Here is a 12226-nt window from a genome sequence, read left to right as displayed (position 1 = left end):
ACATATATACCACACATAATACTAAATAGATTGATCATCTATATTTATAGCGATGGCCAAATGTTTCTAGCTCCTAAATTTATAGGCTTGCTCCATGATTTTGAGCCTTGTCTTAACCCTCTGTTTCCTGTAAAATAAGCATTTCCAAGAACACAGTGAACACTCATATGGAGTCCAAACTGAGTAAACAGCTGAAGCAGCGTGATAACACCAACGCTATGCAAGGCTTTCACCATGCAATTCCTTGCAGTGCATGTTATAGCACAGTGGGGAAAGATAGCGGTTTCTGCTGGGCTTTAAAGGGACACTAAACCCAAATTTTTTTTTCTTTAATTATTCAGATAGGCAGGCAATTTTAAAGCAACTAATTCCTAATTTACTCCTATTATCAATTTTTCTTTGTTCTCTTGCCATTTTCATTTAAAAAGCAGGAATGTAAAGCTTAGGAGCCGGCCCATTTTAGGTTCAATTCCCTGGATAGCGCTTGCTTATTGGTGGCTATATTTAGCCACCAATAAGCAAGCATATCCCTGGTTCTGAACCAAAAATGTCCGGCTCCCCAAGCTTTACATTCCTGCTTTTTAAATAAAGATAGCAAGAGAACAAAGAAAAACTGATAGTAGGATCCAATTAGATAGTTGCTTAAAATTGCATGCTCTATCTGAATAATGAAAGAAGAAAAAAAATGGGTTTAGTGTCCCTTTTAGCATTTTATGGGGAATTAAAGGTACATTGAACAATAGGGCTGTGCTATATGGGGGGGGGGGGAGGATTTTAATAGCGATTTTATTAAATAATTTTCTTAACATACATTTATTCTTATTATATTTTGGATTTCCATAGCAAAACATCCCTCCAAGCCCCACACATCAGGGCAGATAGAAAAGACTCCTGAAACAATTGTATTTAATATCAGGGCAGATAGAAAGACTCCTGAAACAATTGTAATTTAAAGGGACACTGAACCCAAATTTTTTCTTTCGTGATTCAGATTAGAGCATGCAATTTTAAGCAACTTTCTAATTTACTCCTATTATCAAATTTTCTTCATTCTCTTGGTATCTTTATTTGAAATGCAAGAATGTAAGTTTAGATTCCAGCCCATTTTTGGTGAATAACCTGGGTTATTCTTGTTGATTGGTGGATAAATTCATCCACCAGTAAAAAAGTGCTGTCCAGAGTCTGAACCAAAAAAGAAGCTTAGATGCCTTCTTTTTCAAATAAAGATAGCAAGTGAACGAAGAAAAATTGATAATAGGAGTAAATTAGAAAGTTGCTTAAAATTGCCTGCTCTATCTAAATCACAAAAGAAAAAAATTGGGTTCAGTGTCCCTTTAATGGAACAGCAGGCCACAAATAGGACTGATCTAAGAAATCAAAGCACTAGTCAAGTATGCTCTAGGTGTCAGAAATGTTGTCAATACACACACCATTCAGATACCCTAAACTGCCAATAGCCCACCACAAGAAAACCCCTAATACCACCATATCCATATCTCAAACTATGCCTGTACTACGTAACCCCTTAACAGCTAACCCCCTCCAAAAAATATCCCTATTCTAAACCCAAAGTTGCCCCCCACCCCCAAATAAAAAACTTAAACAAAAAATGCCCTGATAAAGGGTATTTGGTAGGGCATTGCCCTAAAAGTGATTACAGCTCTTTTACATTTAAAAATAAAATTCATATTATTAAAAAAAAAATAGATTGCCCTTATAAAGGGCATTGCCAATAGAACGGTATTTGGTAAGGCATTGTCCTAAAGTTTCACAGCTCTTTTACCCAGAAAAAAAAAAAAAAAAAAAAACCCTATCCCAAGAAAAACCGTATCCTAAAAAAAAAAAGTTGCCCTTAGAAGTTTTTTCTATTGGCTGATTTGAATTTGGATTTGAAATCAGCCAATAGGGGGTACCTCGCATTCAAACTTTAGAGTGCGTCAGTGAACACATGAAGAGGATGTTGGCGATGGAAGATCCGAAGATGAATTAAGAACAGTCGGGAGGAAGAGGACATTTCCAATGGAGCGCCGCCTTGAAGACTGAAGAGGAGCACCGCCTTGGAGCAGTAGTTGCCCACCTAGAAGCCATATTCAAGTTGGGTGATTACCATCTTTGGAATTAGCGTTAGGCTTTTTTTTGGTTGGTGTTTTTCTAGAATAGGATTTCTTATGCAAAAGAGCTTAGTCGCTTTAGGGAAATGCCCTACCAAATGCCCTTTTCATGGCAACTTTTTTTTAGGACAGGACATTTTTAGAATAAGGCTTTATTTTTTCTGGGCAAATATTTAAGAATAGGGCTTTTTTTCTGGTCAAAAAAGAGCTGTAAAACTTTAGGGCAATGCCCTACCAAATGCTCTTGTCAGGGCAATTTTTAGAGTAGGCTTTAGCACAGGGTTTTTTATTTTGGGGTGGGCTTTTTATTAAGGGGACTTACGTTTTAGGATAGGCCATACTGTTTTGTTTTTTTTGGTAGTTTTTTTTATTTTATTTTGTGTAACTTAGGGGGTGTTAAGTTAGGAGTCTTGGGAGGTTAACTGGGGGTTAAGTGGTGTAGGGGTAGTTTGCTGTGTGGTTGTGTCGGTTTTATGGGTCAAGTAGTGTAGGAAGGTTATTGCATTGGGGTACTGGCAGTTTAGGGGTGAAGTAGTGTAGAGGTTAATGTTGTGGTGGTGAAAATATTAAGCAGGTTTGGGGGATAATACTGTGGGGATTTGGAAATGTAGTGGGTTAAGTAGGTTAGGGATAGGGATGCACCAAAATGAAAATTCTGGACCGAAACCGAAAACAAAATGTTTTTTTTTCTTTTTTTTACTAGTGTGTGTGTGTGTAGCTGTGAGTGCTTGTAGGCGGGAAAGCTCCAACAAATCGGTGTGGTCACTTGTACCGTAGGGCGTGATCTGCAGTGAAACTGGTGGAGCTCTAAAAGGGAGAGCGTGGTTATAGCCAGACAACAATACGAGGTGGACATGTGTTTTGTTTTTGGGTGTAGTTATCCGTGCGATGGGCGTGGCTGCATCTGATCGTCTCTCATCATATCTCCGCCTAGTTACTGGTTCAGGTCTCACACTGACCAGTCAGATTATATGTCCGGAGCCTCAAATGGAGTCTGCCTGTCACCTATCACCAGGACCACCGGACTTAGCTACGACCTTACGTGCAAGGTAGTTATAGAAAGTTACTGGGTTTTTTTTGTATACACTGTCTGGTGGGTGCTAATTTGTACCAACTGTGTGCGAGCTTGGGGCTTATGCATATATAGTGTGCACGCATATTTGCCTCAGGCGAATAGAATGTCTATGCACAAGAGGCTAATGTATAAGCACTGTATATAAGGCTTATACATATTCACTGTGTGTGCTTAGGGCTGTGGCTGATAATATCAAGCGTTTATAAACTAGTTACTTATCCTACTTTCAATACTGTATTCAGAACTTTGGTTTCCTTCTAAAAAAAAAAAAAAAGAGCACTGCTGGCTGCTACTTATGTGTGTGCTCTGTGTACCATGCCAGTGCTGTGCTGCTCACCTTATGCTAAGGATAGACATGTAACTCAATAGAAAAGGGGAGGGCTGTACATTTTTAGCCATTTTGGTCCTCTTTGGGCTGAAATTGGAGTTGCACATTTTCAGCGGCCCAAATTTTGGTGCATCGCTAGTATTATTCTTTATTTAGTTCTCTGTAAAAGAATCAGATTTAACCGTTTTTTGTTTTTTTACCAATTATCAAAATAAAGTACAGTCCTAGAAAACTATTATTATATGCAAAACAGTAAGTCAGGTAATGAATTCAAACAGCAGCTCTAGGCTGGCATCAACTTTGAAATATGCTACACAATAATTTTACCGAAAATAAAAGCCAAAAAAACCGAAATAACCAAAAATGCCATTTTCGGCCGAAACTTTCTGCGGCCGAAATTTTGGTGCATCCATAGTTATGGAGATAATGCATTGGCAGTTTAGGGGTTAAGTAGGTTAGGGGGATAATACGTGGCGTATTGGTGGTTTAAGGGTTAAGTAGCTTGGTGGATAATGCAGTGTAAGGAGTTTATTGCGGTGGGGTATTGGCAGTTTAGGGGTTCATAGTTATGTTTATTAGGTTTGGGGATCCTTTACTTTACATCACTAATGTTGGTGCTGATGCTGCTTGGAATATTTTGCCGGCATTCTCAACATCGCGTAGGATCCCTTTTGAATATATTGCCACATTGCAGCACTTTCGATCCTCAGGGCCTAAGAGACGGGTACACATTTAAATGAGAGCTCCCAGCTCTATCAGAAGACCAACTACAGCAATCACTCACATCCTGGAAAAAGAAACTACGACTGTAGTGAAGGTGTCAATGTGTAAAAACAAACTGAGAAAATAGCCACCTGATAAAATACCCACAATTTTGGCTCCTAGATTTTGAACAAATTTCTTCAGCACCTGAGTACAATACCATCTTTAACATTGTCACCAATACAGTGTAAATCATTGTTTATTATAAACGGATGCAGTGACACAAGGGCTCAGGAATTAGTATTAAAGTTCAAACAAAACCCTGAGAGGAGTTCAGAGATTTAAATACACAGCCAGCAGAAGTATTTAGACTCTCTTGTATGATTTAAGGCTACTGACATGTCTGAGGAGTGCCCCTATGATAAAGGGTGAGGTGAATTACACAATAACATTTTTCACATTGCTCAACACCCACCCTTAGCAACAAGAACCAAAGACACAATCAAAAAGGCTAAACGGACATGAAACACAACAACAGCCAAAGTTTATAATAAAGACATAAAATAAACTTTCTAATTTACGTCCATTATCAAATTTACTTTGCTCTCTTGGTTTCCTGTTGAAAAGCAGGTAGGTAGGCTCAGGAGTGTGAACAAGTCTGAATGATTATATGGCAGCAATTTTGCAAGAATGCTTGTGACAATGTTATACATTGTGCAAATACTGCTGCCATATAGTGATACAAATGTGTATACTATGTACCTAGGTATGCTCTTCATAAGGGAATACTGTGAGAACAAAATAGAAGTAAATGGGAAAGTTATTTTTTTTAATGATATGCTGTATGTGAATATCACCACATTCCTTAAACCACAATGCAAACTGGCTTCAACCAAGTATATATATATATATACACACACACACAATCATCATTTCTTGTTTATGTGCCATAAAGAAAGCACCCTTTTAAACACTGAAATACATGGAAGCTGCTAAAAATTCCAAACACTAAATCTATACTCAAGATAGAGGACTGATACTTTATGCAGAATCAGTCTATCCAGCAGAACACACAATACTGTTTAAACTCATCTTCCATTTGTCCTGCTATAATCAGCAGGGTAGGCCTACAATATATAGAAGTTAGAAGCTAATTTGATTCCTTATTAGTTATAAAGCTGTTTTAGAAGTCTGGAAGAATAAGCATTAGAATTTACAGCTATATCATATTTATAAATTGCCAGACTCAGAAGGAAATTGTTTAGGAACATGAACTCTCTGGCACCCCATCTGTGTGTTGTTCTTGCAAGTGGAGCATACTTTCAAAGCCACTAAATATAAGACAAGAAGAGCAAAAGGCATCCTCTGTGTTGTAAAAACCCAATATCATACACTCCTACGTGCTTCAATTATTTGCCCTCTCACTCAACACAAAATCTGTTTTCAAATAGGAAAAAACCACAGTAATGCAAGTGTTGACAAACAACTTATACCATTCGCTCTTAACCAATGATAACACTGTGCATAAGCATTCTGGGTGCTCATCAAGTATACACGCCATCAACAAATTCACACACAGATCACATTCTGCGTTCTTACCCAGCCCCCATGTTCCTGGATCCAGGGTGCCAGATGAGTGTCAAGATATGCAGACATCCACTGGACAATCATGGGAAGCAGGGTCTTCATCTCCTTGTTAGCACTCTCCACACATAGCGCTCCACCAAATGAAAAGAATGCCACAATTCTACCCCAGTTTATACCGTCTCTAAATAGCTCACCCACCACCTGCTCAAAGCTCTGATAGGCCGTGTCCTGTGTGATGTGAAGCTGGGAAGTCAGGTCACAGAATGCACGCTGGTACCTCAGCTCAAACTCCTCAGAGGCGTCTTGAAGAGCCAATTGTACATGGTGCTCTACAGTGTTCTGCACACCTTGTTCGGTGCTCGCTGCTGGCTCCCTAGATGTTCCATTGGAAAGAGCTTCAGGCACTGGATCGCGGCAGCAGCTCCAGCTAAAACCCTTTTGGGACAATTTGTGGCACACAAAGTTCTGCACAAGATCAGTAGTGTCCCCCAACATTGTCAGGACTAAGAAACAGCCATGTGCCAAATCGAGCATGTAACCACACCAAGCTGGTTTCTTTACTATTCAGCGCCTGTAGGAAACATGTCATGAAAGTAACAAACTGTCTGTCATCTGGAAGAAAAGAAAAAGATATATATTTATATATATAGTGAGGGGCAGTGACTCAATAAGTGCACTGTGACTAATGTGTGTCATATGCACAGACCTCTTTCTTATAGGACCATTTATCATCCAGTTTATGTAGCACTCAGCTTTTCTCCCTCACTATATCTTTTATTTTACATCACATCATCTTGTTTTGCATATAAACAGTCTATATATATATACATTTCTACAAATACAAAATTACATAATTTGTATTATTTTACCATTTTCCTGTGTCATTCTCGCTTCCCCTCCTCTCCCCATTACTCATTAAATCCACTCCCATCTCACACAATTTTCTTCCTATCTACCCCCGCCCCACTTTCTCATATTATCCTCGCACCTCTATTCTCCCCACTTTGGCCTTTCCCCCTTTCTGCCCGTATTCCCCTCTACCCAACCCTTGCTCTATCTCATCTCTCTAAACCCATTCTTCTAACCCCTCATTCTCCTCGGAGATTTCTGCACTCCGATTCTCTTACCTTCTATCTCGTTTCCCTGCCCCGCCTTCTAAGTTCTTACTGATTGACAATTACTGAACCAATGAGTACAACCCATTAGTTTACGTAGCGCTACTATTGGTAGACAAATTATGCGACGGGACTAAAGGCACGAATCTCACGTAAAGAAGCGTATGTAGATGGACTCCAACTCCCACAATACAATGCGGGGCGTTGTCACTATGGAGCTCAATCTCAGACAATAACATATAAAATATATACGGTATATTTGTGTGTACACACACACATATTTTTGTTACATAATGCAACAAGACAGGCTAATATGGATACAATGATGAATGCTTTTCATAAAATATGATTATTAAATGGGTAAAAGTACCGATACATGTAAAAAATAATATTTATAATATTTTAACCATGTTTAGTAATTTGCCACTGCCAGCCTCCTATGATATATTTTTAATGGAATTTTAATATCACAATTGTCTAATAATAAAAAAACGCTAATCATTATACATGTTTTGTATCCAGACTTGCACAATTGCTAGGTGACATTTATGTGTCACAATCTCTTCTATTTTACAGATCACTTTGCTAAGATTACCTGTGTGAAATACCAATGTAGGCACCGACCGGAATTTACTTTTTGTTTTTTGTTATTCATTATTCAAAACTCAAGGGGGAATTTTATGTTTTAATATAACAGACTTCATATAAACATTAAGCTTTGTTTTACTTACACACTTGTTTTTCTTAGTGGTCACTACCTTGTGATACCCCTGGCAAAGCATTATTTAATGAGTAGTAGGATCCACTCTTGTGGTTAGTACCTTTTTAGTGGCCCCCAAATGCACAGCCCCTATCCACAACTAGGGTTGCCACCTTTTGCCCAGAAGAGTCCTAGAGGCCTACTTATCAAGCCGTCAACTGTGCTGCATTCGCAGGGACCAATACGCTCGCCAAACATCGCAGCCGCGGACCTGAATACACTCTCCTTATTTATCGAAAAGCTGTCAAAAAGCCGCGCACCAAGTACGGGGCGATGAGCAGCGGACTGTTGTTAACTAGCAGTCATCGATCTCGCTGCTATTCGGCTTTTTTCCCAACTTTATTTATACCCTGTCACTAAACACCACCTCTATATTAAAATGTTTAACCTTTATGCCGCCGCTCCCGGACCCTGCCGCAACTAAATCAAGTTATTAACCCCTATCCCGCCGCTCCCGGAGCCCACCACAACTCTAATAAAGTTATTAACCCCTATGCCGCTGCTCCCCGAGCCCACCGCAACTAAATAAATGTATTAACTCTTAATCTGCCGCTCCCGGAGCCCTCCGCATCTAAATAAATGTATTAACCCCTGGCCTCCCACATCACTACCACTTACTAAACCTATTAACCCCTAAACCGCCAGCCCCCCACATCGCCATAAACTAAATTAAGCTATTAACCCTAAACCTAACAACCCGCTAACTTTATATTAAATATTAACTTATCCCTATCTTATAATAAATTTAAAGTTACCTTTAGAATTAAAATAAACTATATTAAACTATTAACCTACCCTAACTATTATACTACAATTACATTAAACCATATTAAACTACTAATTAACCTACCCTAATTATTATACTAAAATTACATTAATCTATATTAAACTAATAATTAATCTACCCTAACTATTATACTAAAATTACATAAACTAAATTACAGATATTTAAACACCTAACCCTACTCAAATTATTTAACTCTACTATTAAATATTACTAAGTTACAAAAAACTAACAACTAAGTTACAAAAAATAAAAAACACTAAGTTACAAAAAATAAAAAACACTAAGTTACACAAAATAAAAAATAAATTATCAAATATTTAAACTAATTACACCTAATCTAAGAGCCCTATGAAAATAAAAAATCCCCCCAAAATAAAAAAAACCCTAGCCTACAATAAACTACCGATGGCCCTTAAAAGGGCCTTTTGCGGGGCATTGCCCCAAAGAAATCAGCTCTTTTACCTGTAAAAAAAAAATACAAATATCCCCCAACAGTAAAACCCACCACCCACACAACCAACCCCCCCCAAATAAAAACCTATCTAAAAAACCTAAGCTCCCCATTGCCCTGAAAAGGGCATTTGTATGGACATTGCCCTTAAAACGGCATTTAGCTCTTTTTCATCCCAAACCCCTAATCTAAAATTAAAACCCACCCAATAAACCCTTAAAAAAACCTAACACTAACCCCTGAAGATCCACTTACAGGTTTTGAAGACCCGACATCCATCCTCAACGAAGCAGCAGAAGTCCTCAGCGAAGTTGGCAAAAGTCTTCAGATAGGTTTTTATTTTGGGGGGTTGGTTATGTGGGTGGTGGGTTTTACTGTTGGGGGGTATTTGTATTTTTATTTTATTCCCTTTTTTATTTGGGGGGGGATTTTTTATTTTCATAGGGCTCTTAGATTAGGTGTAATTAGTTTAAATATTTGATAGTTTATTTTTTATTTTGTGTAACTTAGTGTTTTTTATTTTTTGTAACTTAGTGTTTTTTATTTTTTGTAACTTAATTGTTAGTTTTTTGTTACTTAGTAATATTTAATAAGTAGATTTAAATAATTTGAGTAGGGTTAGGTGTTTAAATATGTAATATAGTTTATGTAATTTTAGTATAATAGTTAGGGTAGATTAATTATTAGTTTAATATAGTTTAATGTAATTTTAGTATAATAGTTAGGGTAGATTAATTATTAGTTTAATATAGTTTAATGTAATTTTAGGATAATAGTTAGGGTAGATTAATTATTAGTTTAATATAGTTTAATGTAATTTTAGGATAATAGTTAGGGTAGATTAATTATTAGTTTAATGTAATTGTAGTATAATAGTTAGGGTAGGTTAATTAATAGTTTAATATAGTTTATTTTAATTCTAAAGGTAAGTTTAAATTTATTATAAGATAGGGATGAGTTAATATTTAATATAAAGTTAGTGGGTTGTTAGGTTTAGGGGTTAATAGCTTAATTTAGTTTATGGCGATGTGGGGGGCTGGCGGTTTAGGGGTTAATAGGTTTAGTAAGTTGTAGTGATGTGGGAGGCCAGAGGTTTAGGGGTTAATACATTTATTTAGTTGCGTAGGGATCCGGGAGGGGCGGTATAGGGGTTAATAACTTTATTTAGTTGCGGCGATGTCCGGGAGCAGCGGGATAGGGGTTAATATAATTATTTAGTGGTGGCGGGGTCCGGGAGCGGCGGGATAGGGGTTAATAACATTATGTAGGTGGCAGCGATGTCAGGGGCAGCAGATTAGGGGTGTTTAGACTCGGGGTATATGTTAGGGTGTTAGGTGTAAATGTTACTTTTATTCTACCATAGAAATCAATAGGATATCTGGCAGCATCGAACATAAGCTTTCGCTGCTTTCAGACTCCCATTGATTCCTATGGCATCCGCGGCCTCCAGGGTGGCGGATTGAAAAGCAGGTACGCTGGGCCGGAATAGTGGCAAGCGTACCTGTTAGAGGTTTAATAACATGCAAAAGTAGTCAGATAGTGCCGAATTTGTATTCGGAACATCTGTAATCACGTAAGCATCGATCTGTGTTGTACTGAGACCGGCGGATCGTATGTTACGTCACAGATTTCAACTTTTGCCGGTCTGTAGGCTTTGATAAATAGGGCGAATTAGGCTCGACACAATTACACTGCAGAATTCCGGCGTATTTGCGGTTGACAGCTTGATAAATAGGCCTCCTGGACACTTTTTAAATTGGGGAGGAGAAGGTGTGTCTCAGGGCATGGCTTGGGGGCGTGGATTCTTGCGGCCTCAAATTCAATATGAAATCAAATTTATATATATATATATTATATATATATATATATATATATATATATATATTAGTCCTAAAGCCTTGCTCTCTCTCTCTCCCCCCTCTCTTCTGTGCTCTCTCCCCCTCTCTTCTGTGCTCTCTCCCCCTCTCTTCTGTGCTCTCTCCCCCTCTTTTGCGCTCTCTCCCCCTCTCTTTTGCACTCTCTCTTGCTCCACCTCTATTTTGCTCTCTCTCTCCCCCCTCTCTTTTGCTCTCTCTCCCCCCCTCTCTTTTGTGTTCTCTCCCCTTCTCTTTTGCACTCTCTCCCCCTCTCTTTTGCACTATCTCTCGCTCCCCCTCTCTTTTGCTCTCTCTCTCCCCCCTCTCTTTTGCTCCCTCTCTCCCCCTCTCTTTTGCTTTCTCTCCCCCCTCTCTTTTGCTCTCTCCCCCCTCTCTTTTGCGCTCTCTCCCCACTCTCTTTTACGCTCTCTCTCTCCCCCCTCTCATTTGCATTCTCTCTCTCTTTTGCACTCTCTCTCTCTCCCCCTCTTTTGCACGCTCTCTCTCCCCCTCCCTTTTGTGCTCTCTCTCCCCCTCTCTTTTGCGCTCTCTCTCTCCCCCTCTCTTTTGCATTCTCTCTCTCTCCCTCTCTTTTGCGCTCTCTCTCTCCCCCCTCTTTTGCGCTCTCTCTCCCCCCCTTTTGCTCTGTCTCTCTCCCCTTTTTTTGCTCACTCTCCATCCCTCTCTTTTGCTCTTTCACTCCATCCCTCTCTTTTGCTCTCTCTCTCCCCCTTCTCTTTTGCTCTCTCTCTCCCCCCCTCTCTTTTGCTCTGTCTCTCTCCCCTCTCTTTGGATCTCTCTCCATCCCTATCTTTTGCTCTCTCTCTATACCTCTCTATTGCTATCTCTTGCTCTCTCTCCTCCTCTCTATTGCTCTCTCTCCCCTCTCTCTTTTTCTCTCTCTTCCCTCTATTTTGCTTTTTCTCCTCTCTTTTGCTCTCTATCCCCCGTCTCTTTTGCGCTGTCCCCTCTCTTTTTCTCTCTCTCCATCCCTCTCTTTTTCTCTCTCTCTTCCCCTCTCTATTGCTCTCTCTCCCCCCTCTTTTGCTCTCTCCCCCCACTCTCCCCATCTCTTCTTTTGCTCTCTCTTCCCCTCTCTTTTGCTCTCTCTCTTTCCCCCTCTTATTTTTTCTCTCCCCCTCTCTTTTGCTCTCTCTCTCCCCCTCTCTTTTTCTCTCTCTTCCCTCTATTTTGCTCTTTCCCCTCTCTTTTGTTCTTTCCCCTCTATTTTGCTCTCTCTCCCCCTCTCTTCTGCTCTTTCCCCTCTCTTCTGCTCTTCCCCCTCTCTTTAGCTCTTTCCTATCTCTTTTTGTCTCTCCCCCTCTCTATGTCTCTCCCCTCTCTCTCCCGCTGACCGCGCCTGACCACGCCCCCACCACGCCCGACCATGACCCTGCCCATGCCCGGTAACACCCTGCCACGCTCCCACCCATCCACGCCCCCGCTTCCGCCGG

At 39.7% G+C, this 12226-nt stretch overlaps 1 protein-coding gene across 1 annotated transcript in view; it reads right to left on the bottom strand.

Moving 5' to 3' along the window:
• Nucleotides 1–6870, bottom strand: part of BCL2L1 (BCL2 like 1) — a 34253-nt gene extending 27383 nt beyond the window's left edge. The window contains 2 exon segments of the mRNA XM_053699991.1: nt 5816–6415; nt 6510–6870. Coding sequence (XP_053555966.1) covers nt 5816–6337 — 522 coding nt within the window. The 5' untranslated portion in view covers nt 6338–6415; nt 6510–6870.
• Nucleotides 6871–12226: the final 5356 nt, after the last annotated feature.

This window comes from Bombina bombina, chromosome 1 (genome assembly GCF_027579735.1).
Source record: "Bombina bombina isolate aBomBom1 chromosome 1, aBomBom1.pri, whole genome shotgun sequence".
NCBI classification, from domain to species: domain Eukaryota; kingdom Metazoa; phylum Chordata; class Amphibia; order Anura; family Bombinatoridae; genus Bombina; species Bombina bombina.
This window is presented reverse-complemented; position numbering and strand designations above follow the sequence as displayed.